Source organism: Bos grunniens, chromosome 6 (genome assembly GCF_055505025.1).
Source record: "Bos grunniens cultivar Pamir isolate PY7600 chromosome 6, Bosgru_T2T1.0, whole genome shotgun sequence".
In the NCBI taxonomy this organism is placed as follows: Eukaryota; Metazoa; Chordata; class Mammalia; order Artiodactyla; family Bovidae; genus Bos; species Bos grunniens.
The window spans coordinates 32,225,124-32,253,068 of record NC_141170.1 but is presented as its reverse complement, the minus strand read 5'-3'; the positions used below and the strand labels follow the sequence as shown (position 1 = coordinate 32,253,068).

Here is a 27,945-nt window from a genome sequence, read left to right as displayed (position 1 = left end):
AATTCTTCGGTGCTCAGCCTTCTTCATAGTCCAACTCTCACATCCATACATGACCACAGGAAAAACCATAGCCTTGACTAGACGAACCTTTGTTGGCAAAGTAATGTCTCTGTTTTTGAATATGCTATCTAGGTTGGTCATAACTTTCCTTCCAAGGAGTAAGCGTCTTTTAATTTCATGGCTGCAGGTCAGGAAGCAACAGTTAGAACGACATGGAACAACAGACTGGTTCCGAATAGGAAAAGGAGTTCGTCAAGGCTGTATATTGTCACCCTTCTTATTTAACTTATATGCAGAGTACATCATGAGAAATGCTGGACTGGAAGAAACACAAGCTGGAATCAAGATTGCCAGGAGAAATATCAATAACCCCAGATATGCAGATGACACCACCCTTATGGCAGAAAGTGAAGAGGAACTAAAAAGCCTCTTGATGAAGGTGAAAGTGGAGAGTGAAAAAGTTGGCTTAAAGCTCAACATTCAGAAAACAAAGATCATGGCATCTGGTCCCATCACTTCATGGGAAATAGATGGGGAAACAGTGGAAAGAGAAAAGGTATAGGAACCAGAGATCAAATTGTCAACCTCCACTGGATCACAAAAGAAGCAAGAGAATTCCAGAAAAACATCTCCTTCAGCTTCATTGACTACGCTAAAGCCTTTGACTGTGTGGATCACTACAAACTATGGAAAATTCTTCAAGATATGGGAATACCAGACCAGCTAACCTCCCTCCTGAGAAGTCTGCATGCAGGTTAAAAAGCAACAGTTAGAACCAGACATGGAACATCGGACTGGTTCCAAATTGGGAAAGAGTATGTCAAGGCTGTATATCATCACCCTGCTTATTTAACTTACATGCAGAGCCCATCACGCAAAATGCCAGAATGGATGAAGCACAAGCTGGATAAGATTGTTGGGAGAAATATCAATAACCTCAGATATGCAGATGACACTACCCTTATGGCAGAAAGGGAAGTAGAACTAAAGAGCCTCTTGATGAAAGTTAAAGAGGAGAGTGAAAACCTGGCTGAAAACTCAACATTCAAAAACTAAGGTCATGGCTTCTGGTCCCATCACTTTATGGCATACAGATGGAGAAACAATGCAAACAGTGACAGACTCTATTTTCTTGGGCTCCAAAATCACTGCAGATGGTGACTACAGCCATGTAATTAAAGATGTTTGTTCCTTGGAAGAAAAGCTATGACCAACTTAGCATATTAGAAAGCAGAGACATTACTTTGCCAACAAAAGTCTGTATAGACAAAGCTATAGTTATTCCAGTAATCATATATGAATGTGAGAGTTGGACCACAAAGAACACTGAGTGCTGAAGAATTGATGCTTTTGAACTGTGGTGTTGGAGAAGACTCTTGACAGTCCCTTGGACTGCAAGGAGATCCAACCAGTCCATTCTGAAGGAGATCAGCCCTGGGATTTCTTTGGAAGGACTGATGCTAAAGCTGAAACTCCAGTACTTTGGCCACCTGATGGGAAGAGTTGACTCATTGGAAAAGACTCTGATGCTGGGAGGGATTGAGGCAGGAGGAGAAGGGGACAACAGAGGATGAGATGGCTGGATAGCATCACTGACTGAATGGACATGAGTCTGATCAAGTCCCAGGAGATGGTGAAGGACAGGGTTGCCTGGCATGCTGCAGTCCATGGGGTCGCAAAGAATCGGACTCAACTGAGTGACTAAACAACAACAACCAAGCAGTAGAAGAATAAATAAAATTTGTCTCTGAGATCTCAGTACCTCTTTCTATGCATACCCTTCTCCTGTTATTGTACTTTGTCTTCTGCTTGTAATAAAGCTGTCCTCTTAGTAAAACCTGTTTGGGTCCTCTGAATTCTTTTAGCTATCAAAAATGGAAGGTGATTACTGTGCAATGTCCACCTCTGAGTAATACAGAGAATAAAAGAAGGGAGAAATTATCTGCAAGTTCTCTCTCATCTCCTGCTTCTCATTTAAAAGATTTTACCTCAGTGGGGGCTCCACATTTTACAGTAGCAAAAACCAATTATTCCATAGCTTCTTAGGAAACCATGTTTTATACTCTTGTATGTAATTACATTCAAGCTCAAAAGCAAAGAAGTGATTCTGTGTTGGTGAAGGCCCAACCATAGAAAAGAGGAAGAAAGTAGGCCACATATTGTGCTTCCCCCATAGCTCAGTTGGTAAAGAATCTACCTGCAATGCAGGAGGCCTGGGTAGGGGAGATCCCCTGGAGACGGAAATGGTAACCCACTCCAGTATTCTTGCTGTAAAATCCCATGGACGGAGGAGCCTGGCAGGCTACAGCCATGGGGTCGCAAGAGTCGGACATGGATTAGTGACTAAACCACTGCCACCACGCCACATATTGAGTGCTCCCCAGGAGGCACTAGTGGTAAAGAACCCACCTGCCAGTGCAGAAGACATTAAGAGACACTGGCTCTATCCCTAGGTTGGGAAGTAGGGAAGATCCCCTAGAGAGGGAAATGGCAACCCACTCCAGAATTCTTGCCTGGAAAAATCCCATGAATGAAGACTGGCGGGCTATTGTAACTGGTTAGACATGATTTAGCAACTAAACATCACCACATTAAAATAAACTACCACAAAATATTCATATTCCAGGCTAAGGGGAATATTAGCACTAGTATCTGAGAGAACTTTCTCACATTCCTTGTCAAGTTCTTCCTTCTCTCAGATAACCAGTAGTCTAGTTTACCTCAACAGATATTAACTACTTATTGATTCTAAATGATTCCAATTATGGGGGGCAGTACATTGCATTATATTTTGTGTCCATTGACTATCACTCAATATTATTTATAAAAATTTCATCCATGTTGTTTTCTGTGACAGTAACTCATTCATGTTAATTATATCTCATCACATTGTATACCACAATTTATTTATACAAAATACTATTTATTCACACTTCTGTTGATTTTAATTTGGAGCATCAACAATAATGTGACTGAGAAGCTTGGGTAAATGTTTTAGAGCATGTGTGTGTGTGGGTGTGTGTGTGTGTGTGTGTGCTTGCTGTGTGCAAGGTCACTTCCGACTCTTTATGACCCAATGGACCATAGCCCTCTGGGCTTCTCTGTCCATTCTTGCTTTCTCCAGACAAGAATATTGGATTGGGTAGCCATTCCCTTCTCCAGGAGGTCTTCCAACCCAGGGATCTAACCCGGGTCTCCTGTATTATAGGTGAATTCTTTACTACTATAAAAATTTCTGTAAATATTAACATTTTTTTAGCATTACTTTTCATTCCCTTATGTTTGCAGGCATTTTGTATTACATTTTGTGTTACATGAATGGTGAACTTCCAGATGTTAAAGCTGGTTTTAGAAAAGGCAGAGGAACCATATATCAAATTGCCAACATTCGCTGGATCATTGAAAAAGCAAGAAAGTTCCAGAAAAACATCTATTTCTGCTTTATTGACTACGCCAAAGCCTTTGACTGTGTGGATCACAATAAACTGTGGAAAATTCTGAAACAGATAAGAATACCAGACCACCTGACTTGCTTCTTGAGAAAACTGTATGCAGGTCAAGAAGCAACAGTTAGAACTGGACATGGAACAATAGACTGGTTCCAAATAGGAAAAGGAGTACATCAAGGCTGCATATTGTCACCCTGCTTATTTAACTTATATGAGGAGTACATCATGAGAAACGCTGGGCTGGAAGAAGTGCAGGCTGGAATCAAGATTGCTGGGAGAAATATCAATAACTTCAGATATACAGATGACACCACCCTTATGGCAGAAAGTGAAGAAGAACTAATGAGCCTCTCGATGAAAGTGAGAGGAGAGTGAAAAAGTTGGCTTAAAGCTCAACATTCAGAAAACTAAGATCATGGCATCTGGTCCTATCACTCCATGGCAAATAGATGGGGAAACAGTGGAAACGGTGTCAGACTTTATTTTTGGGGGCTCCAAAATCACTGCAGATGCTGATTGCAGCCATGAAATTAAAAGACGCTTACTCCTTGGAAGGAAAGTTATGATCAACCTAGAAAACATATTAAAAAGCAGAGACATTGCTTTGTCAACAAATGTCCATCTAGTCAAGGCTATGGTTTTTCATGCGTTGTGTGGATGTGAGAGTTGGACTGTGAAGAAAGCTGAACGCTGAAGAATTGATGCTTTTGAACTGTGGTGTTGGAGAAGACTCTTGAGAGTCGCTTGGACTGCAAGGAGGTCCAACCAGTCCATCCTAAAGGAGACCAGTCCTGGTTGTTCATTGGAAGGACTGATGTTGAAGCTGAAACTCCAGTACATTGGCCACCTGATATGAAGAGCTGACTCATTGGAAAAGACCCTGATGCTGGGAAAGATTGAGGGCAGGAGGAGAAGTGGATGAAAGAGGATGAGATGGTTGGATGGCATCACCAACTCAATGGACATGAGTCTGAGTAAAATCCAGGAGTTGGTGATGGACAGGAAGGCCTGGCATGCTACGGTTCATGGGGTCGCAAAGAGTCAGACACGACAGAGCAACTGAACTGAACTGAACTGTATCACAATTATTTTCATTTCAGTCATTCTGATGGTTGTGTCATGATATTATTAGGCACCTTTAATTTGCATTTTTCTGACGATTGAAGATGTAGAGTACTTTTCATATTTTTATTGACAATTAAGATAACTTCTTTTGTGCAGTCCCCATTCAGGTCTATTGCCTACAATATCAGCTGCCTTTGTTACTGAAATATGCTTAATAAATTTTGAGCAACTTGGGGACTGGATTCAAACAAAAATTTATACTTGGTCATGCCAGGTTTGGGACATTAATTAGATACTCAGTGTGGAGGTCAAGAATGCAGTTGAGCGCGTGAGTTTAGAGTTCAGGAAACAAGTAAGTTTGGAGACATACAAGTGGAAGCTCTGAGGCTGAGAATGGAACTGAACAACATCAACCAAATTAAGGCTAAAATCTAGCGTACTCCAACCCTTAGAGTTTTGGAAAAGGAGAAAACGCCAGAAGAGAGACTTCAAAGAAGTGCCTAGTGAGTTAAGAGAAAAACCAAGCCTTATCAGGTTTAGGATATCAAATGAAATGAAGTGTAATATATCAAAATGAAGAAATAGTCAACTCTACCTTATAGCACTCACCTAGAGTTTGGGTAAAACAAACAGATTAGTAAAATAAAAGTTGTTGGTGATCTTCAAGAAAGCAGTTCCCATAGGGATAAAATTGGGATTGGAGCAGGTTAAAGAGAGAATAACATGAAATAATGGACACCACCATTTGGATACTCCTTTTCTGATAGTTGTTTATAATAACCTAAAGAATCTGAGAAAGACTCTGATGCTGGTAAAGATTGAGGGCAGGAGCAGCAGGGCACAACAGATGATGAGATAGTTGGATACCATCACCGACTCAATCTACATGAGTTTGAGCAAACTCCAGGAGAGAGCGAAGGACAGGGAAGCTTGGCATGCTGCAGTCCATGGGGTCACAAAGAGTTGGGCATAGTGACTGAACAACAACAACTCTCAAAGATGGAATTTTTCTTTAAAGATAAGAAATATTGTGCCTAAGTATGGCTTCACTTAATCCTGAAGTGAGGAAAACATGGAGGATGCAGGAAAGATGAAATTAGACAAGTCATTGTGTGAACTGAAGGGAACTGAATCATGTATAAAAATGTAGGATTTGAAAGACAGATAATTCATGGCAATGAAATAATTACTCCACAGACAGAGACAATGGATATCAGAGCTTTGCATAAGTTCTAGTCTCTTGGGCATTAATGGCTAAAATAACACAACTCAGCTCCTTCTGATTGTAACACTAGCCCTTGCTGCGCTGGTGTCAATGAAGTCAGAAATGAGATTCAACCAGTAACACCTATCATGCACCATATAGTGCACTTTTCACATTAAAACTTCAATAAAACACCTTAAATTGACTGTTTATAAATGTAGAAATGGAATCTCTTAGAGACTAACTTACACAGCACCACTTAGCTACCACACTGTAGAGCTGTGATTCAGATACCATATTTGAGGGTTGTTGTGTTTTTTTTTTTTGTTTAGGATGACTATAAAATTTAACATCTGATGTTGGGTACTTTCTAGAGTGAAAGGAATTATACTTGTATAATTGTTTAATTTAGGTAACAGGTATAAACCAAGACTTTCTAAGGACATATGCAGCATAGGCTCACCCTATCTTTTCCCTCTACTTTTTGATATCCTTTAGTATTCAATTCAAAGAATTCTATTCAATTTTAATTTTCCACAGCTCTTTTTAACATCAAAGATAAATTTAACAATAAAGAGACCAATTTCATTTAAAAAAATATAATAAAGACAAGAAAACTTAAATATGCCTAAGGATTAATTTATTGAAATGACTGGTTAGGAAATAGATTCTTAAAGAAATAATAATCACAATTCCAGAAATTATTTTTATACATATTTTGATATGTTCATGATATTTCCAAGTTAAAATTGAACTTTTATGCTAATGTTGAATTAAAATTTTGAAATATATAGTTTATGACTCAAATTCAAATTAAGATGAAACAGCATAAAATAAATAAAGGAATAAAGTTTCATTTTTTGTTCCATGTATACTCATTTAAAAATTATCTTAGTAACATGATGCAAGGATTGAAAAGTTGCCATATTTCCAGTTGCAGTCAATTCTGTGGAATAGAGAACAAACATAGATTTAGTTATATGTTATAACTCTTCATCTCACCCCATTTACAATTTTGGTGTGACTTTTTCATGAAAGAAATCTTATTACAAAAACACCATGCTATGCCTTCTCTTAAAGGTTATAAAAATTCCTCTAGGACCAAACATCAGCTTACTTGGAATCATTTTATTAAAATGTCTGCTGAATCATGATCACAAAAGGATGTGTATCGTTAAGAATATCAAAACTATATTCTATCCCCCTTTTAAGTCCCATATCTGGACTGTGAGATTGTATTTTGACTCATGAATTAAAAAACAATATATATATTTTAAGTGAGATAAAACTATTGAAGCTCATAATGACTAGATTAGAAATGTGAATGCAGTTGATCTTTAAAATAAGCTCTAACAGGTTTACATAAAAGTATAAGAAATTATTTTCAGTTTTTTCTATAAATGATGACAATCAATAATAAGGATATAGGCTATTGAAAGAAAACCAATCAAATCTTTAAACACCATATATATACAGTTTTGCATTATTTGAAATATAACAGATACATAATTTCAGGCCAGTAAATAACAGTCAATCATTGAAAATAAATTTATAATTAATCTTTAAGCTGGTACACTGATGGAAATTGCTACTATTGGGGCTTATCCAGGAAAATGAAATGTAAAAGATATTAACTATAAAAACGATCAGTCTGCCTCCAATATCCTAAAGCTTACCAAAAGTGAGGAGGGGGCATTCACTTTGAAATCCTCTTAGACCTTAAAAATAAAAAAAATAATAAAATAAAATAAGTGAATGATTTATACAATTCTTGCCTTTTGGCAAGAAAATTTTCCCTGAGTATTGAAATAAGCATCTCAGTATTTTGCCCTCATATGCTCATATATCAAAAACAAGATGTGAAATGAGTCATGTGGTGAAATAATTGTGCATAAGGAGAACTTCAAAATTGTAGAAAATAGCAAACCTTCTTAGGTTTGTTATTCTTAGCCAAATGAGATTATCAAATTCAATTCTGGCTTTATTGTACCTTAATCGCCTTCATCTAATTTAATTGGTCTCAACAGACCAATTAAATCATAGTCCATTATATTATTTCTTCCCAATAAATTTCTTCTACATAGAAAGAACAATTACATCAGAATCTCCACGGGTAAGCCTAGACATTGAGATCTGGTGGTGGAGGGGAGGTGAAGGTTCTCCAGCTTATTCTATTTATAACTAATGCTGACAATCATTAATCTCAGCTATGCTTATTTTGGAACCATTCATTATTCATTTTTTATAGGACTCTTAATTACTCGAATATCATACAAACATCAGAAGTTAAACAGCACAGTTAGTAAATTTAGACTTACAATAATAGGGAAGGGTCCCCGGACAGGACCGAGTACAGGCTCCTGGTACAGCAGAAAGGCCTGAATGGGCATATCTCTCTGGGGATAGGGCACTGCTTTCTGGGGAACAGGCAAGACTTTGGACTGAGAAAGGGACAGCACGGACTGAGGAGGAAACATGACAGTTGGAGGAAGAGGCTGGTGAGGCTGGTGCGTCCAAGACTGGAGCAGAGGCAGAGGAAGGTGCAGATTTTCAACATCAGTGAGAGTCAGGCTCTGGCTTTCGGTAAAGGGCTCAACTGGATATTTAGGGAAGGGCATTTCTTTGTGCTTAGGAGCCATAGCCTCCTTCACTTTGGAGACTCCCATTACTTCAGGCTGAAGGAAAGGCGGCACCACCATAGGGGTTTGAGTAAGAGGAGGGATGTTTTGTGGGAGGCTGTTAGGGATGGGCCCAGGGAAGGGATAGACTAGAGACTGTGTCTGGGCAAAGGGGTGGATTTTATCCTGGAGTTCATCCTGGAAAGAAGGAAAACAAATCTTTGAGTCCATAATCCAGTTATAATTGTTATTCATGATGAATTATCCTCCTCTTTTTAAAACATAATTCAGTGAAGAGAGAGAAAGAAAATCTTCCATTTGGTTTGGTTAAGAAATTGTTTGGGGTCATATGAAGACTAATGAGTAAAATGCTCACTGAAGGATTTCTCATTAACCCACTTCCTTCACAGGTGAAATCAGAGAGTCAAGTGAAATCAGGGTTTGGAGATTTCAACACTTATTCCACCTCTTCCTGAGTTGCCTGCAGAGTGGTAGCTACATACTTTGGATAATAGTCCAAACTGGTTTCATATAACAAAGAAAGATCTATTTTAAAAAGACTTTAAAAGTTACTCTGAGGTTTATTTTTGTTTGTTTTAATGAAAACTAAGTCTTAATATGTGTTTTTTTAATTCAAGGAGTTCCTTAACAACGGCCAACTTCTAGCACTACTTCTCTTGGTAGAAGGTGGTAATCTTGAGTCTTCAAAGGCATCAAGTTGTAAATTCATTTTGATTTAGAATTTGGCCTAAGTGCCAAACAATCAAACTTCAATTATAAAACACGAAAGCTTAAATATCATAATTAGATAAATATGTTACCACAAGAGTAATATCATGAAAGAATTTTACGTTGTCCACAAATCCTTGTTTTTAAGCAAGTTCTGCTATTTAATAACTATGTGGTATGGTCACACATTTGCATACTCAATTGTCCTGTACCTCACTTCTCTCATCTGGGCAATGGAAATACTTTTTAGAACTCCACACATCCATAAATGTGAGTATAAAAGCTATCAAATATAATATAAAACCACTGAATATTCATTGTGTGTCAGTTCATCAACTCTGGGTAATTATGAATATTCTCAATTTACAGGTGAAGAAAATGATGTACAGAGAAACGTGGAGCCAAGGTTATACAGCTGATAAATGATCAGATGAGGATTAGTGCCACACTGTCACCCTACTGTCTTTCATCAGCATATCCATCATTAGAATAAGGGGATCACAGTCCCTAGTCTGGAAATGTTCCTACTAATATGCAGTTATTAAAACCAGGTATACCATTAGTAAAATGAATACATCAATAATTATTCTTAGCTATTTATTCTATACTGTGAAATTTGATTATGTGTTTTAAAATGTGTTTATATTTTTAAAATATTTTCATTTTGTCAAAGTTTTTATTTCTTGCACTGACATTTATATTACCATTCTTAGACTGAACATAATTATTATAAATCTTTTTATGTGTTATGTTTCATAATACTTCTCAAAATATACTCATAGTGAACAAATTACCTCTGTTTGCTGCTGTTCCTCACTCTGAAACTTCTCAATTTTCTGGTTAAAAAAAAAATACATAAAGAAATGCTGTTTATAAAAATCAAACATGAAATTTAAAAAAATGTACATTTAAATATGAGGGTTTTACCTTATTGATGCGTGTAATAGATTCCTTTGGAAAAATAAAAATAAAATCAGGTCTAGCTTTAAAAAAAATTCTTATTTGTCAACATAAATCAGAAAATGAAGAAATTTAATAGATTAATATGGACAGCTCATTTGATAATATCATTATTTTATGGCTGAAAGTTTATGTTCCACTCTTCTGAATAAGGCTGTTGTATAAAAAGAAAGATGATGCAATCAAGAAAAAGAGGATTAGAGAGCATAGTACTCAAAGAGGCATTTAACAGATGCTAATCGGGCTTCCCAGGTGGCGCTAGTGGTAAAGAACCTGCCTGCCAATGCAGGAGACGTAAGAGATGCAGGTCAATTCCTAGGCCCTGGAGGAGATGACAACCCACTCCTGTATTCTTGCCTGGAGAATCCCATAGACAGAGGAACCTGGCAGGTTACAGTCCATAGGGTCATACAGAGTTGGAAAGGGCTGAAGCAACTTTGCATGCATACATGTCTCTCAATCATCCTGTTCTCTCCTTAGGACAACAAATGATCTCTAATATTTTCATATGGTTCTAAAAGAATAATAGTCATTGAAAATATATAATAATAACCACGCATGAACTTGTTAATCATTCTTAGTTCCCTGGTTATGTTTAGGCTTCTAATGAATTATAAGAAATACATACCCTCCTATAAGGATCTTTGGAGATGGCAATGGCAACCCACTCCAGTACTCTTGCCTGGAAAATCCCATGGATGGAGGAGCCTGGTAGGCTGCAGTCCACAGGGTCACTAGGAGTCGGACACGACTGAGCGACTTCACTTTCACTTTTCACTTTTATGCATTGGAATAGGAAATGGCAACCCACTCCAGTATTCTTGCCTGGAGAATCCCAGGGATGGGGGAGCCTGGCGGGCTGCCATCTATGAGGTCGCACAGAGTCGGACAGGACTGAAGCGACTTAGCAGCAGCAGCAGCATCTTTTGACCTTTGTGAAGAGACAAAGTATATTGATGCACTATTTAACCAACAGCTGATGACAGAGCCAAAAAGAGTGGCATAGGGTTATTATCTACCTCATTCCACCAGGCAGATTTAGGACTACACTCATTCTCACTGCCTCTTGTGTACTGGATTGCTTGTATAATAATAAAATATGTCCATTTGCATGTCTGCCCACACTTTACAAAGGGCATCCCTCTTTCCAGTTTGTACTGCAGTTCCTAGTCAAAGTCTGAAACAGAAAGTGCTCAATAAATGCCAAAGCATGGAAGGAGGTTAACATAGAGAGTTCAAGACAGAAAAGAGGACTGTACAGTTCATTAAGGAAAAACAGCAGGGCACAACGACACAATTTCAAATAACAAACCCATTTAGAAATTACTAGAATATTAAACCTTCTACACATTTATTCCTTTAAATATATAGAGTGGAAATTGACAATAGTTACCCGTCAGTACATAGCCACATTGGCTTAAAGAACACTGGAGTGGGTAGCCTATCCCTTCTCCTGCAGATCTTCAGGAATCGAACCAGGGTCTCCTGCATTGCAGGCAGATTCTTTACCAACTGAGCTATTAGAGAAACCTTAACTGTCCTGCTGCTGCTACTGCTAAGTCGCTTCAGTCGTGTCCAACTCTGTTCGACCCCATACAACTCTGTGCGACCCCATAGACGGCAGCCCACCAGGCTCCCCCGTCCCTGGGATTCTCCCGGCAAGAAAACTGGAGTGGGTTGCCATTTCCTTCTCCAAGGCATGAAAGTGAAAAGTGAAAGGGAAGTCGCTCAGTCCTGTCCGACTCTTAGCGACCCCGTGGACTGCAACCTACCAGGCTCCTCCTCTATGGGATTTTCCAGGCAAGAATACTGGAGTGGGTTGCCATTAATGTAACACAAAAAGATAATACAGAATTTTATTGCTCTAAATTTGGGAAATTGCCTCTGAATGAACACTATCTTACCTCACTGCTTGAAAGGCTTTCCACAATCTATAAAGGAAAAATAAAAATTGACAATTAGCTGAGTCTTCTGCCAGATCATCAGAGACTGTTACTATTTTACAGTTAAATTAATTTTTTCCTTTGTGTAAAAATATCTTACCTCACCAGGTACATTGAGTTCTTCCAGCTAAAGAGAAAAAAAAACACTTTAGTTCCCACAGTCAACTCATTATTAAATATTTTTCCTACCTAATTTTTACTTGCTTTATTCAGAGCTATCTATTTCACAAATCTGAAAAATAAAAATGTTATATGTCTTTTGAGAGTCTTTTAAATTTAGTAACTTTCATTAGTATATTTTTGTTTTACTTTAATGAAGAGTTTTTATGGGTAACAGAAAAGGAGTTATTTTAATTTTTACTGAACACTTTTTATTATAATTATGAACATATTTATTATTGTTGTCTGATATACCATCCTCTGGAGTATCATCCTGTGTTGAATAGACACAGCTAAACCTAGCACTCTACAGTAAGGGATACAAATATTTCATCACTGGAATAAGATATATTTATCTAGATTGTATATGCATGCAATTGTATTTATGCAATATTACTCACTTTTTGTTCTTATCTGTGTTCCTTCTTGTTAGTCTGTTGCTTATTGGTTTATTTTCTTTTTTCTTTAGGGATTGATGGTACAGATGGTACAATACTATAGAAAGCACTAGACTCAGACTTGTGGTCCCATAGGATACTACTGAGATAGTGGATGAACGTAAATGACTTTCTTAGCATTAAAAAAATATCTGAGATTGTGAATTATTTATACATTTACAATGTTGGTAATGCGATTTTCTACACATAGGCAGATAGTACTAGTCTTATTTATTTCAACATTTTTTCTGTATTTACCTCTCTTGCAAGGGCCAGAGCCACCAGGCAGGCAAGGATGAGGACCTTCATGGCTCTCAATTCCTGATGGGAAGATGAGGAAATAGTGTATTACTTGTCAATCTATTTTCTTATTTAAGTAGAATTACTTCCCTTTAAAAGAAACCAAAGATAGTGTATAATACAAATATCCAAGACTCCGTGCTTCCAGGGGAGCCCAGGTTTGATCCCTCGTCAGGGAACCAAGATCCTGCAAACCTCATGGCAAAAACAAAAAGCCCTGTATTTTAGAAAAATATTAATAGACATTTTATCATACGGCCAAGGTTAAAATTTACTATTACTCATTAATCTTACATTTCAAGTTAATGTTTCACTGCCAGCCATCCAGATGTTTTCAGCTAACAGCCTATATCTTATTTCACTCTTTTCATCTTATTCACAGTACTTATGAGTGTTTTTTGGAAAGACAGAAGAGAAGTTACAGATATTTACAGAAAAATTAAGTGATTGATTTACTTATTAAAAATATTTATTTATTAATTTTTATTGCCAGATATTGCTTAGATTCTGGGATTAGAGCAGTGAACAAAATATTAAAGTTTCAGTTCTGTTGGAGACTCAGTTTTATTGAGGGGCATCTGATCAAACAATGTATATGAAGAAGAAGGTCATACTTTATTTTTATCTTTTCTCTACTAAACTAAGTGATTTTCATGAATGTTTGTCTTACTCATATCTTTTATTTCCAGTAAGACTTCTGTTTCATTTTAGCATTTCTTCTATTTGTTCCATTGATCCATATGTTTTCTTGGACTGACTAGATTGTTTCTTCTGTACTCAGTCTTCATCCCCACATGCCTAATGTTATCTCTCCTTTGTTATCTCTCCACATAATTTTAGAGATCATACACTATGCTTATTTTCTCTACAGAGAACTGTGTACTTATCTCTTGGTGATTTACCAGGGTGTCAGATTCTCTTGCCCAGTCCTCACTTTAGACTACTTCTCCTTGTAGCATAAAATAAAATACATATTATTTTTGACCAAAATGTATTAAATGGTTTGTTTTGTTGCATTTTTATAAGTTCTTGAAAAAAAAAATGTTCTTGCCATCAACATCTCTTGACACACATCTTCAATCCAAGATTTGCAAACTAAATTAAGAAATTTTTTCTATATTTTTCTCATGGATGCTAATTCTTAATTTGTTTTACTTTATCCAAGGTGTCTATAAAAGTCTAAATAAATTTTTATTGTCAAGACTTCAAAAAAGAGTATAATACTCAGAGTTCATTACATGTAGGGAGGGTATTATTACATTTTGTTTATTTTATAATTAGCATTTTATATGCCAATTTTTAAGCCATTTCATTACTGACTACTATACTTTGAGCTATAATTTCTGTCAGATCACATTTTTCATTGTTTTTTGTTTCCTGGTACTCCCTGTCCAACCTAGAATTTTTTTTACAAAATAAAATACTTTCTCTTTAATTTACTTCTGTATTTCATGTATCTATTTTAATATTTTTGAAATATTGTAAGATAAATGATAAACTTGAAATTTGGATGTTCTGAGCAATTTTAATAAATATACTCTTCTTTTATAAATACCTTTCAAATAGCACATGTATCCTAACAACCCTCTTTATCTCTTGACTAAATATGCTAGCTCTATAAACTTTTTGTTGGTAGAGCTTCTTCAGTAACAATTATTCAAATTCCCATAGTATAAATTAAATGTGCTTGCCTTTATGGCTGAGGTATGTTTAGTCAAATTGAAAATATTTAATTCAAGAAAAGATCTTTTAATACAGCCTGTTAACTAGTCTCGTGGTAAAGAAAATAGCAACCACTGTTACAAATCTTTATAGTTGCTTCTATTTTTTAACAAATTTGCTGAAAATAGTGTAAACTTTATCTTAAACATCCTTATTTTTAAGATCTATTTTAAGCAATTATATTCTTTCTACATTTTAACCTAGTCTGAAATAAAGATGAGGAGCAGATACAATGAAATTATATCTGAGATTCTTACCTTTTTTCCAAAGTAGAGGACAAGAAGTGAAGGAGGAGCTGAATGGATAATGATCTGATTTTGTGGTTGTTTATATATAGTATTTAATGGCATGCTAATTTTGTGGTTTGAAATAAAACCAATAGTGGATTTGAATTCCTAGAAATCTGCATGATTAGAAAATGAATTCTTCCTATTTTTCTGTCCCCAAAAATTCTGGGGAGCATTTTAAAGGGAATAATTCACAATCTGATAAAGGAAATTAAATTGTCCAGTAGCTACAGACCTTGGCTGGGACACACGGAAGTTTTGGCCCAGTCCCCAAATTATTGTAACTACAATGAGGTCTCTTTAGTATTCGGTGGGTCTTTGAGATCTTGGGGTAAATTCTAATACACACCAGAAATACACAGGCCACACAAAGAACACAATCTCATGCTAACCTGAATAGTTGTTAGTGTTTATGCTATAATGGAGAAAGAAACAAGCTAACAAGCACATGATGATAGCTTAGACCTGAAGAGCGAAGACAGTATAGACTAAAAGGAAAGAATAGCCTCCTGAATATGGAAAAAAAATTAAAAAGTCACTAAATTAATCAAATGGAGTAGGAAACACAATCCACTCCAGTATTCTTGGCTGGAAATAGTGGAGCCTGGTGGACTGTCATTCATGGGGTTGACAAGAGTGAGACACAACTCAGCACACACACATGCAAGCCAAATCAAACAGTGAATCTGGGTCATGAATTGCAAGGAAAAAGGAGTAGATGGAGGTGAGAAGAGAGAAAGAGAAAGGGGTCAGATAATGGCAGACAAAGCATGCTGTGACTCCAGGGAATGTCAATCTTATTCTCTAGATAGTGGGGATTTGTTGAGGGATTTTAAGAGAGAAAGTAACATTTATTTAGAGAATACTTCTGTAGAACAAATATTATTTATACAGATTTATTAAAATGGGACAGCTCAAGTTTGGCCTCATATCTTTTATAGTGAGTCAATGTTTATCAGCTAGTATTCATGGAAGGGCAAATGAGGGAAGGAAGAAAGAAAATGAAAGCCCAGACAAGAGGAGGGTCTTACAATAAGTACTACAATAGAGTCTAAGCCAGACCTCAAAAGTACTTTTCATTAATAAGAGCCCATTTACAAAAGCAGTCCTCAACTTTCTTTGCCTCTTTAGTGATAGATGTTCATAAATGTAGTTGTATTTTACACTACTCATTTTTACAAGGTTTGTTTCGTCTATTAATTACGTTCAATATATATATTCACAGCTTTGGGACATATAGATGATCTTCTAAAGTAAGCACTTTGACATAATTGATAATTTTTCTTCACAATATACCTTACATTTATATCATGCTGAGATGTGTGTTGGATGGTAATACATCTCACTGTCATACAAGTCTTGTATTGCTTAGAAAACCCAAATCAACATCTACTATGCATTTGGATTATTCAGCTAATATTCATTCTAAGACTGCTCATATGGACCCAGGAGGAAGTCAGGAAAACAAATGATGAAATGAACTCAATGTCATAGATATAACTAGAAAAGGCCTTGGCTACTTCATATGCCTTTCTTTATGTGTTAGCTTTTGGTTGCCAAGGCCACAGGCAAAAAAGTGTGATTTCTGAGAAAAGGAATACAAAAGAGAGCATGTCCTTCCCATTCAACATTTCCCTTTTCTCAGGAAGATGCTTTACATATTGTGCAATAAACACAGAATTTCCTTATGACTGTCTCTCACCAATTTTGAATTACATTAATTGATAGAGATGGATTCGATTGGACCAGAAAAGTAGGTAAAATCTTGATCAAAGAAATCCTTAACAATATACTAAAGAAAGAAGCTTGTCCAAGGGAAAATTAAAAAGCCAGCAATTTAAGATGACATCAGGTACCGCTCTCCAGGTAAGCCTCAGAACACAATGACCAGTAAGAAGCAAAGGGCCACATGGGCAACTCAAATTTTTGCAATGTTACCTAAGAGTTGTCATTTTTATAAGGCAAAAGAATTTCATATGGGAAAATTTTATTAGATAACCCTGGGTGAGGAGCAAGATATAGTCAAAGCAAGATGTTCTAGTACTAGTTTTTATAAGCATGATCTGTTCAGCCAAAGTTTTTTTCCATATTGGCTGATGAATCTGAAATATGCAGTCCTGAGATTCGGATATATTCTAGCTGAAACCATGCAAATGATATCCTTAAGAAAGCAATAGAAAAGTTGGATGAAGAGTACAATAAAGGGACCAAAAATATTCAGAAAAAAGAACTAGAGGAGATATCGGGAAATCTCTGGTGAGTTCAGTTTAGGATTTTGTACTTTCACTGCAGTGGCCATGGGTATAATCCCTCACTGGGGAACTAAGATCCCATAAGCTGTGCTGGATGGCCAAAAAAATAAATATTAAGAGATATCATCCATAGAATATTTTAAATATATTTTAGAGAAGAGGAAACTGAGGATTTGAGAATTTGTATTACTTTTTCAAGATACTAAAGCTATTTAGAGATAAAGCTGTTATGAAAAACTTGTTTCCTAAAAATTATTTGAAGCACTGTTTAATAAATTCCAAAATATAGAGGCAGGAAAATAAAATGCTGAGGATTCATATAATGATTCAGATTTAGAAACAATATAACACAGAATTAGTGAATTCTGACAAATTATTAGGTAGGAGTAGATAGTTCAGCATTACTCATATAGATGGAGTATTTAATCCTTTCCATGAGATTATCCAAATATAATAATTTCCTATCTATGTGAAGTATAATTATTAAGATTAATTTATAAAATAAATCAAGAACCAGAGAATAAGAAAAATGTTCTGTGAACCAGCAGATACTATGAACGCATAACACCCAGCACCCTGATTCATAGGACACACAGCTAATCCTGATTATTCTTCCTTTACATATGACCGTAGAACTTCACACAGGTTCAAGATACATTTGTTGAGCACATCAGTATCAGTTCAGTCACTCAGTCATGTCCAAATCTTTGCGATCCCGTGGACTTCCTGTCCACCACCAACCCCTGGAGCTTACTCAAACTCATGTCCATTGAGCAGTGATGCCATCCAACCATATCATCCTCTGTCATCCCCTTCTCCTCCTGCCTTCAATCTTTCCCAGCATTGGGGTCTTTTCCAATGAGTCAGATCTTCGCATTAGGTGGCTAAAGTATAGGAGTTTCAGCTTCAGCATCAATCCTTCCAATGAATATTCCTTGATGTACTCCTTTCCCAATTCGGAACCAGTCTGTTGTTCCATGTCCAGTTCTAACTGGACCTGCATACAGATTTCTCAGGAGGCAGGTAAGGTGGTCTGGTACTCCCATCACTTGAAGAATTTTCCACAGTTTGCTGTGATCCACACAATCAAAGGCTTTGGTGTAGTCAATAAAGCAGAAGTAGATGTTTTTCTGGAACTCTCTTGCTTTTTTGATGATCCAATGGATGTTGGCAATTTAATCTCTGGTTCCTCTGCCTTTTCTAAATCCAGCTTGAACATCTGGAAGTTCATGGTTCATGTACTGTTGAAGCATGGCTTGGAGAATTTTGAGTGCTATTTTACTAGCATGTGAGATGAGTGCAATCATGTGGGTGTTTGAACATTCTTTGGCATTGCCTTTCTTTAGCATGAAAACTGACCTTTTCCAGTCCTGTGGCCACTGCTGAGGTTTCCAAATTTGCTGGCATATTGAGTGCAGTACTTTCACAGCATCATCTTTTAAGATTTGAAATAGCTCAACTGGAATTCCATCACCTCCACTAACTTTGTTAGTAGTGATGCTTTCTAAGGCCCACTTGACTTTGCATTCCAGGCTGTCTGGCTCTAGGTGAGTGATCACATCATCGTGGTTATCTGGGTCATGAAGATCTTTTTTATATCGTTCTTCTGTGTATTCTTGCCACCTCTTCTTAATATCTTCTGCTTTGTTACTGCTACTGCTAAGTCACTTCAGTCATGTTCGACTCTGTGTGACCCCGTAGACGTCAGCCCACCAGGTTCTCCTGCCCCTGGGATTCTCCAGGCAAGAACACTGGAGTGGGATGCCATTTCCTTCTCCAATGCATGAAAGTGAAAAAGTGAAAGTAAAGTCGCTCAGTCGTGTCCAACTCTTCGCGACCCCGTGGACTGCAACCTAACAGGCTCCTCCATCCATGGGATTTTCCAGGCAAGAGTACTGGAGTGGGGTGCCATTGCCTTCTCCTCTGCTTTGTTAGGTCCATATAATTTCTGTCCTTTATTGTGCCCATCTTTGCATGAAATGTTCCCTTGATATCTCTAATTTGCTTGAAGAGCTCTCTAGTCTTTCCCATTCTATTGTTTTCCTCTATTTCTTTGCATTAATCAATGAGGAAGGCTTTCTTATCTCTCCTTGCTATTGAGCACATACTACATGCTAGACCAGTATTTTTCAACCTTCATATTATTGATATTTTGAATGGAAGAATTCTTTGTTGTGGGAGTTTTCCTAATGTGTTTTAGGATGTTTAGCAGCATCCCTGGCCTCTACCATGAAGACGGTAGTAGCACCAACTGCACAGCTTTTAGAATCAAAAATATCTCAAGAAATTTCCCAATTTCTCCTGAGGCAGGGGGTTGCAAAATCATCTCATATTTAGAATGACTGCGCTAGAAGACTTGACAGGTCACACAATGAAAAAAGATGTAGATGTTGTGGTTCCTGCTTGTAATCAGATCATAAATGTGAAAGGACATATGACTATACTTTGTCATGAAAGTAATTTCCCCACTCCATAATTTCATCCTTCCTACTCTCCCATACCATTTCTTATCTACTTAATAACCCTCTTTTATATCTGAAGCAAAACATTATTTGATTTTATCAGAATCTAGGACCCAGTCAGTTCTTCAATGCCTTTAAATTCAAATTCTGTATATCCCTCTTTTCCACCTTAAATTTCAAGGAAATCACTAGTTCACTTTTTATACATATACCCAAATCCCCTACTTGTCTCTGATTTTACTATACTGTCTTACCTAAATCATATCACAGATTAATCCAAATTCTACCTTCTGCCTCTGTGAATGTAGCTGAGAAAAATAATACTCAACATGACAATTGTTCTCACTATAAAATAAAGTTCAGCAGTCACCTTACATATCTATCCCCACTTTCTTAGACTGTTATTTAACATTCAAAGCAACAGCACTTCTACAAATGCCTTCCACTGATTTCCAATTACTCTCAGGTTAAAATCCAAAACTCATTAAAATGACCTAAATACCTTACATCATTAGGTGTTTCTTTGTTCTATATATTCTCCTTCTGACTCCTGCTCTGTCTGCTGGCCTCTTGCTATTCATTGAGCAGAATAGGTGAGCTGACACCTGAGAGCTGCCCATTGGTTGTTCCTCAGTCTGGGATTCTTTCTCCATATAAATGCATGGACCATTCCCCACTCTACACTTTTGTCTCTACTTACTTTTTCTGTAGGTTTTTCCTGGCCATGTTACCCTAGAACCAATCACCTGGCATTATAGAGGGATAATTGAACTATAGAATGTGATACCCAACAGGCATTTATTTATTGTGTTCTAGAGGCTGGGAAGTCCAAAACCAGGGGGCAGCATAGTTGGCTTCTGTTGTACAGGCATTCTTACTGGCTTGCAGACAGATGTCTTCCTCCTGTATCTGCACATGGCGGAGAGGAAAATCCCTGGAGTCTCTATTTCTTCTAATACAAGCATTAATCCATCATAGGTTTTCCACACTATGACCTCACCTAAACCTCAGTGGTAGCGCTAGTGGTCAGGGACCTGCCTGCCAAAGCAGGGGACATAAAGACGCTGGTTCGATCCCTGGGTTGGGAAGATCCCTTGCAGAAGGGAATGGCAACCCATTCTAGTATTCTTGCCTAGAGAATCCCACGGACAGAGGAGCCTGGCATGCTACAGTCTATAGGGATGCAAAGGGTTGGACACAGCTAAAGCAAATTAGTATGCAAATCTCAGTACCTCTCAGAATGCTCAACTCCAAATAGAACAGATTGCAGGGTAAGGTTTCAACATATGAATTTAGAGCAACACAAACACTCAGTCAAAACATAAGGTAACCTGCTTAAAGGCAAGAATAGGAGATTATCTCTTTGTATATTTCCAATACCCAGAAGGTTTGTGTTATCTAGTAGGTCATCATATGTTGTTCTGTATTTGTCAGCTGCAGTACTTTTCATTTCAACAATCCACATAGGAATATACACACAAAAAATTTTTTTAGTTTATTTTTTAGCTAAACTGTTTTAAAAAAATTTGTAACAAATTGTAGGCCATGCTTTAGTGTAGGAGAAATATAGAAAAAGGAGGAGAATGAAGGAGGAGGAAGAGGGGAAAGAATAAGAACAAAAGGAGAAGTAAGAGGAGAGGGAATTCCAGCATAAATATCACCATAAATACCCATTCACAGGTCATGTTTTTATGCCCCTAATTTAATGTCACACCTGTGATATAGTAGCATCTCTTACTCAGTTTTTTTCTTGTAAATAAAAGACCTTGGCATTTTCAAACAATATGGTGGTTGGTTATAGAGAATATATGTCTGTCTCTCTCACTTATAAAGTATCAGGACATATTCTGGTTCCTCAATCTTCTAAAATGACCTACCATTCCTGGAGGTTGAAGCCATAAGTCACACATGAGGGCTACTCCCGTGTTTAGAGTCCAATATTCTGAGCTCCTACTGTCATACGCAATGCCCACACTTTCTACCACATCAAAGCAGAAAATGCTGAGTGGAATAAAGCCTTCATTTTGGTGTCACAAACTAAAATACGGGTGAGTCAAATTTAATTGTAAACTTTAAATGTGTTTTGCAATCTATCAATTTTTATAAACTGAAGTTTGTGTTTGTTGCTGTTGTTGTTAGGTAGGGCCTTTAGAATATTAGTTCACTTTTTGTTCTCTAGGCCATGAGTGTCATAATTCAACTAGAATAGTGCCTAAGAACATAACTTAAAAGAATCAAAAAAACATAAATGGAGAAGCAGGGGAGTAAGCAGTAAGGAAAGGAGAGAGAACGAAAAAAAGGAAGATAAAAAGAAAATCACTTGACAATTCCAAAATGAATAAAGGAGGACTTATTTTAAAGATCAGACTTATCAGTGATTCCTAACCTATATATCTTTTTTTCTATTGAGAGTATACTAGAGACTGGATTTGTTTTTTGCATTTGAGAAGAGACCTCATATATACCTGAAGAATAGACAACAATGAAATAGAGAAAGAATTGCTTAAATTGAATTGGATTTTAATGCTTTATTTACCTTAAAAAAGGATTTGTATCATTTTATATGCTGTTATTGCTGCTGCTGAATCACTTCAGTCATGTCTGACTCTGTGCAAGACTGCCCTCTGCCAGGCTCCTCTAACTATGGGATTCTCTAGGCATGACTACTAGAGTGGGTTGCCATGTCCTCCTCCAGGGGATCTTCCTGGCTGAGGGAGCAAAGCCAGGTCTCCTGCATTGGGAGGCCCACCTTATATGTTACCTAAGATATAACATTAATGTCTAGTGGGGATGGTCAAATATAGCATAGAAAACTCACATAATAAATATTTCCTGTGATATAGAGCTAAACCTTAATTCCTGTTATAAACCTCAATTCCTGATATAAAGCTAAACCTTAAAGGGTCCGGTCAAGAGACAAATATACATTAGTCTATTATGTGGTTTCTCAAACTTTAAGATACACAATCACCTGGAGATATTGTTAAAATGGTATTTCCAAAACATCTCCAAGATTCTGTTTCAATACTTCTGTAAAGAAAACTAATAAATTTGCATTTCTGACAAACTCTCAGGTAATGCTGATTCTGATCATCCCACATACCACATTTTGAATGTATGGTGGCTCACGTGGTAAACAATTTGCCTGCAATGCTGGAGACCCAGGTTCAATCCCCAAGTCATGTAGATCCCCTGGAGAAGGGAATGGCAACCCACTTCAGAATTCTTGCCTGGAGAATTCCATAAACAGAGGAACCTGGCAGGCTACAGTCCATGGGGTCCCAAAGAGTTAGACATGGCTGAGCAACTAAAAAAAAAATAAGGATATTAATTAATATGCTAATTTTCCACTAAGGATAAATGAGCTCCTAAGACTCAAAGGAAGTAAATTCATTCAAGATATATGCATCTACTTACTATGAGAGATAGAAAGTACTGAGCTTCATGGTCATTTGACTTTATATGGCAGAACCAATACAATATTGTAAAGTTTAAAAAAATAAAATTTAAAAATAAAATAAAATAAAATAAAATTAAATTAATAATTATTTTATCAAATAATACCCCATAGGATTACCAATTTTTAAAAGTAGTTGACTTGAAGACTTAAAATATTCTAAGTCAGCAGAAAAAAAGTACAATTTAGTAATTTGTAGGAAACACACTTGAAATAACTCCATTTCATTATGTCAGTTATCACCATTTATTAGAGAGCACATCAAGTTTTAATTAGATGATTTTATTTTTGGTATATACTTATTTCAACTTGGGCACATATCTATTGAAATAGGATAGATGGTGTTCTACAGAAACATTTTTGCAAAAAAAAAAAAAAGAAAGAAACATTTTTGCCATTCTATTTATTTCTACACTTGACTTATGCTAACACACTTTGCCTTTGTCTTATTCACACTTGTCTAGACTAACGGGGATTAACATTTAATGGGTCCACTGGTTTCCTGGCCATTCGCTTCACAAATTTCTTTTGTAAATCACCCTGTTAAGTTTATTTTTAGTGTCTATGGGGACAGACTTTAGGAAGTATTTTCAGTTCTATAATAAGATCTCATAACTGATGTAATTATAAAAACACATGAAGGATTTCAAGGTATTTAAACACAGCAGTTTTCTAGCAAAGAACATCTCCTGAAGCATCAGAATTTCATCTTTCATGACTGGTGAGTCTCATTTTTGGGAAAAAGTTAACATATTCATGTGTAATATAGTATAATGTCATTTGCAATTTTTTGATTGCTAAAATGAATTGGAAACCATTTATAAACTGTATGCTATTTATTGATAATTTTGCAAATAAAAACAATTTCAGTAAATGATATTTGGGATCATAATTAAGGCAGTGTTTAAGAGAGGTTTAGGAGGTAGATTGTTGCTTGTCATTCTACCTCCTAAACCTCTCTTATAATTATATATATATATAACAGCAATCTAAATGGTCAGCCTAACACATTTTTTGTCCTTCTTGCAGACTGAACTATTCACTTTCATCCTCTCTCATTTTTGTTTCTCTGCAGACCACCCACACTTTACTTACCCACTTGCTCTATATTATGTAACACAACTTATGTTTTTACTTTCTTAAATATCTCCATTCTCTTGGTCTGTTTAAGATGTTCATTTTCTGTGTGTTTATAGCTTTTAAGTGAAGTCACTCAGTCATATCTAACTCTCTGTGACCCCCATGGACTGTAGCCTACCAGGCTCCTCCATCCATGGGATTTTCTAGGCAAGAGTACTGGAGTGGGTTGCCATTTCCTTCTCCAGAGGATCTTCCTGACCCAGGGATCGAACCCAGGTCTTCCGCATTGTAGGCAGACGCTCTATCATCTTAGCCACCAAGGAAGCCCTCATAGCACTTTAGTATTTCCAAATCAAAACGCTTACCTTTATTTATCAAGATCCCTACTGGTTTCTAAGCTCCATGATGTCAAGAAATGTGTTTATGTGTTTCAATTGTCCTTGCATTTCGTCTGTTTCACTAGGCTTTGGAACATAATTTGATGTGTAAATGAAATGTTTGGTGTGTAAATGAAAGAGTGAATGTGCTACTGATTTTTCACATATGCTTTCACAGGACTCCACCAAATATGAAGATCTTTATCTTTGTCTTCATTATGGCTCTCATCCTAGCCATGATTGTAAGTATACTGGGAATTTTGAAGAATATGTTTTCAAAATTAGCCAGTGTCTTGTTTCATGTGTTTTGGTCTATATGTGCCAGTTCAGGAGACATCAGAGACGTGGGTTCAATCCCTGAGTCAGGAAGATCCCCTGGAAGAGGGCATGGCAACACACTTCCGTATTCTTGCCTAGAGAATGCCATGGATGGAGGAGCCTGGCAGGCTACAGTCCATAGGGTCACAAAGAGTCAGAAATGACTGAAGTGATTTAGTATGCATGCACGTGCATTTACCTGAACAATGCTTTAGAAATTTTAATGAATATTTTAAATGAATATTTTCCTTGAATTGTACTACATAAATTCATGAAGAACTTAGAATATATCTTTAATATACACACATATAGTGTCACATCCATACACAAACACTAAACACACAGAGACATACAAGTGTAATAATCTTAGTGTGAAAATTAATTTTTTTAAATAACCTCATAAAAATGTGAGTCTGAGGTGCTAATAAAGACATTTAAATACTAAAAACTCTAAATCTATGAAATGTCAGGGCTTCCCTGTAGTGTCATTAACTGCTTTGGGTCACTAGGCAAAACTCACCTCTCTGAATTGCTCTCATCTTCCTCTAAATTTGTTTCTCCTTCTGTGAAAGCAGTGGTAACTTTCACTTTGATATTCTTTATGTCTAGTTACTGAGATACTCTTCAAGAAATAAGATGACTTCTATTAATCCAACAAGTTGTCATGGATCTTTCAAAAAAAAATTGGTTATTTATATCACAGTAACAGATTATTTTTTTTATAAAATAATAGAAGTAGACAATTTTTTTAAAGTAAGAAGGAAATAGAAAATAAACTTTATATCAGACCCTATCATCATAACTAATATATGAATGTAAATAACTTTTGAGCTACTTGAACATATCCACATAAAAAACATTTGACTTGAGGAAATCTAAACCTTAATTTTCAATTTTATTCTCCAATTCACAGCGATACATTTGTCTCACTTTCAACAAAAAAGAAATTGTTCCAGAGTGAATCTCTATTTGAATGTAGCAAATTAATAATAGTAAAAGTTTTCTCTTCATATTTCTTCTCATATTAAAGATGTTGTTCAACTAAAAAAAAAAAATTTTTAGTGTATCAATTATCCAAAACTTTACCTCTTGTTTAATCAGAATTGTGGCAGCTAAATATATGTTTACACTCAATTTATAACAGAGAAATTAAAATGTTAACTATTTTCTTCTTTTCTTTTTTCCCAGAGAGCTGATTCATCTGAAGAGGTAAGACACTTTCCTTCACTGGAATATTTGAAAATGAAACATGTATTACAATGTTAATCTGTTCTTTACCTTAACAGAAACGTCACAGGAAACGGAAAAAACATCATGTATGTATTCCTCTGATAATGTGGTATAGTATAAGAATATTTTTTACTCAGAATATTTATTCTATAAGAGAATACATATTTATCTTTGAAATATATCTATACAATGATTAGCTTATGTGTCCATTGAATTATCTTTTTATGATACACTAGGTAAAGACCCCAAAGACTTGTGTGCTGTTACTGTTTACATAGAAACCTATAATGCCACCCTGATAAAGCCAGTTATTTTCTAAGAAAAGTTATTTCTGTTTGGTAAATAATTGCCTTCCTCTGAAGAATACTGAAATTCTAATTATACTAAGTACAATATACACCTAAAGGACCATAGAGGCTGCTAAAGAACATATATTATGTGGTCAGTTTCCATTTTCTGATTTCTTTTGGGAGGTAATGTATGTTAATTGACCAAGTTTAAGAAGAGAGACAATTTCATTTATTTATCATTTTTCTTAATGATATGTATCACTGGTGTCTCATATTATTTTGACATGTCTAATCAGGTTGATAGGTCTCCAGAATTCTTACTAATACAGTAAGTACTGCTACTGCTACTGCTAAGTTGCTTCAGTCATGTCCGACTCTGTGCGACCCCATAGACAGCAGCGCACCAGGCTCCCCTGCCCCTGGGATTCTCCAGGCAAGGATACTGGAGTGGGTTGCCATTTCAGATAAATTCAAATAGCTTCAAAAAAAAAAAAAGATGCAGAAGGAGAGATGGAGTACATCAACAAAAGTGAATAGTAGGAATGTAGGAGTTTCAAGACAGTATCTCATTTATAAGTAAAGAATGAGATGTAGCAAGGCCACCTAAACTGGAGTTAGTAAATTCTTCCTCCCTGGATTTAAGAATGGACAAAGAAGGAATTTGAAGGTTGTAATGTAAGTAATATTGAACCATTTGTGAGTGGTTGGCTATACTCAATGGCTCCATGTATAAGACAAAAAAATTGTTGATAAATAGTAAAAATATAAATGAATTGTTGTTCTTTTAGTACTTTAAAACCATTATTCTTTTTATAAAGAAGTGAAATCTATCTAAAAGTTTGAAAAAAACAATCGTATAAATAATACATAAGGTCTTACCAACATTAATAACCTATTTTTCATGGAAATTATTGTAAATTATTTGCATTGTCATTGTCTCATTCTCTATAATTTCCTCCTTCCTTTTGTTTGTATACAGAGAGGATATTTTCAACAATACCAGCCATATCAACGATATCCACTAAATTATCCTCCTGCGTATCCATTTCCTTAAAATGCTGCTTAGTAACTACAGGACATGATTAGAGAAGTAAGCCAGGTCTAATAACATTTAATTTTCTCCAAAAGTATCAATGATGACAGTTAAAAACAAGGAAAAACATAAGACATCAAACCAAAAGAAGCCCATTTGAGAAATGCAGCCTAGTGTAGGTCCTAAATTGTATGTATTTATCTAAATATTTCAAAAAGTAAACATCTATCTAGGATGGTAAAGAGGTGGGCTATGGTGACCAGAACACCTTGTGGTTGTAGGCTATTCCTGACGGTTTCACAACCTTGAACTTTTCCTAATCTTTTCTAAACTGTAATTTTCCCATGGACAAAATAGGTATTACAATAATTCTTTTTTCTGGGGGGTGGGGCAGTATAGCTTTTTTACACTGCTGTGTCAGTTTCTGCTTTACAGCAAAGTGAATAATCCACATATACTCTTTTTTGGACTTCTCTCCCAGTTAGAACATCACAGAGCACAGAGTAGACTTCCCTGTGTTATACAGTAGATTCTTATTGGTTATTTATTTTACACATAGTATACTAATTGTGC

The 27,945-nt window shown here is 36.2% G+C and overlaps 1 protein-coding gene and 1 long non-coding RNA gene across 2 annotated transcripts; one reads left to right on the top strand and one right to left on the bottom strand.

Moving 5' to 3' along the window:
- Positions 1-6,341: 6,341 nt before the first annotated feature.
- On the bottom strand, positions 6,342-15,027 carry LOC147370531 (beta-casein). The gene is made up of 9 exons (XM_086407620.1): positions 14,844-15,027; positions 12,823-12,885; positions 12,069-12,095; positions 11,930-11,956; positions 9,993-10,016; positions 9,860-9,901; positions 8,037-8,534; positions 7,395-7,436; positions 6,342-6,664 (listed from the first exon to the last, which is right to left on the bottom strand). The coding sequence occupies exons 1-8, from the start codon at positions 14,934-14,936 to the stop codon at positions 7,431-7,433; spliced, it is 780 nt and encodes a 259-aa protein (XP_086263746.1). The 5' UTR covers positions 14,937-15,027; the 3' UTR covers positions 6,342-6,664; positions 7,395-7,430.
- Positions 15,028-16,655: 1,628 nt separating this feature from the next.
- LOC147370530 (uncharacterized) lies at positions 16,656-27,429 on the top strand. The gene is made up of 5 exons (XR_015166026.1): positions 16,656-16,739; positions 24,680-24,743; positions 26,008-26,028; positions 26,106-26,135; positions 27,319-27,429. It is a non-coding gene; the product is annotated as an uncharacterized LOC147370530 (long non-coding RNA).
- Positions 27,430-27,945: the final 516 nt, after the last annotated feature.

What these genes read in the sequence shown, in the direction of transcription:
- LOC147370531 (XM_086407620.1), bottom strand. Translation starts at nt 14,936, where the DNA reads ATGCCATTAAATACTATATATAAACAACCACAAAATCAGATCATTATC. An exon ending in TCCTCTACTTTGGAAAAAAG is followed by an intron (nt 12,886 to 14,843) that starts GTAAGAATCTCA and finishes TCTTCCCATCAG; the next exon opens with GAATTGAGAGCCATGAAGGT. An exon ending in AGGAACAGCAGCAAACAGAG is followed by an intron (nt 8,535 to 9,859) that starts GTAATTTGTTCA and finishes CCTTCTTTCCAG; the next exon opens with GATGAACTCCAGGATAAAAT.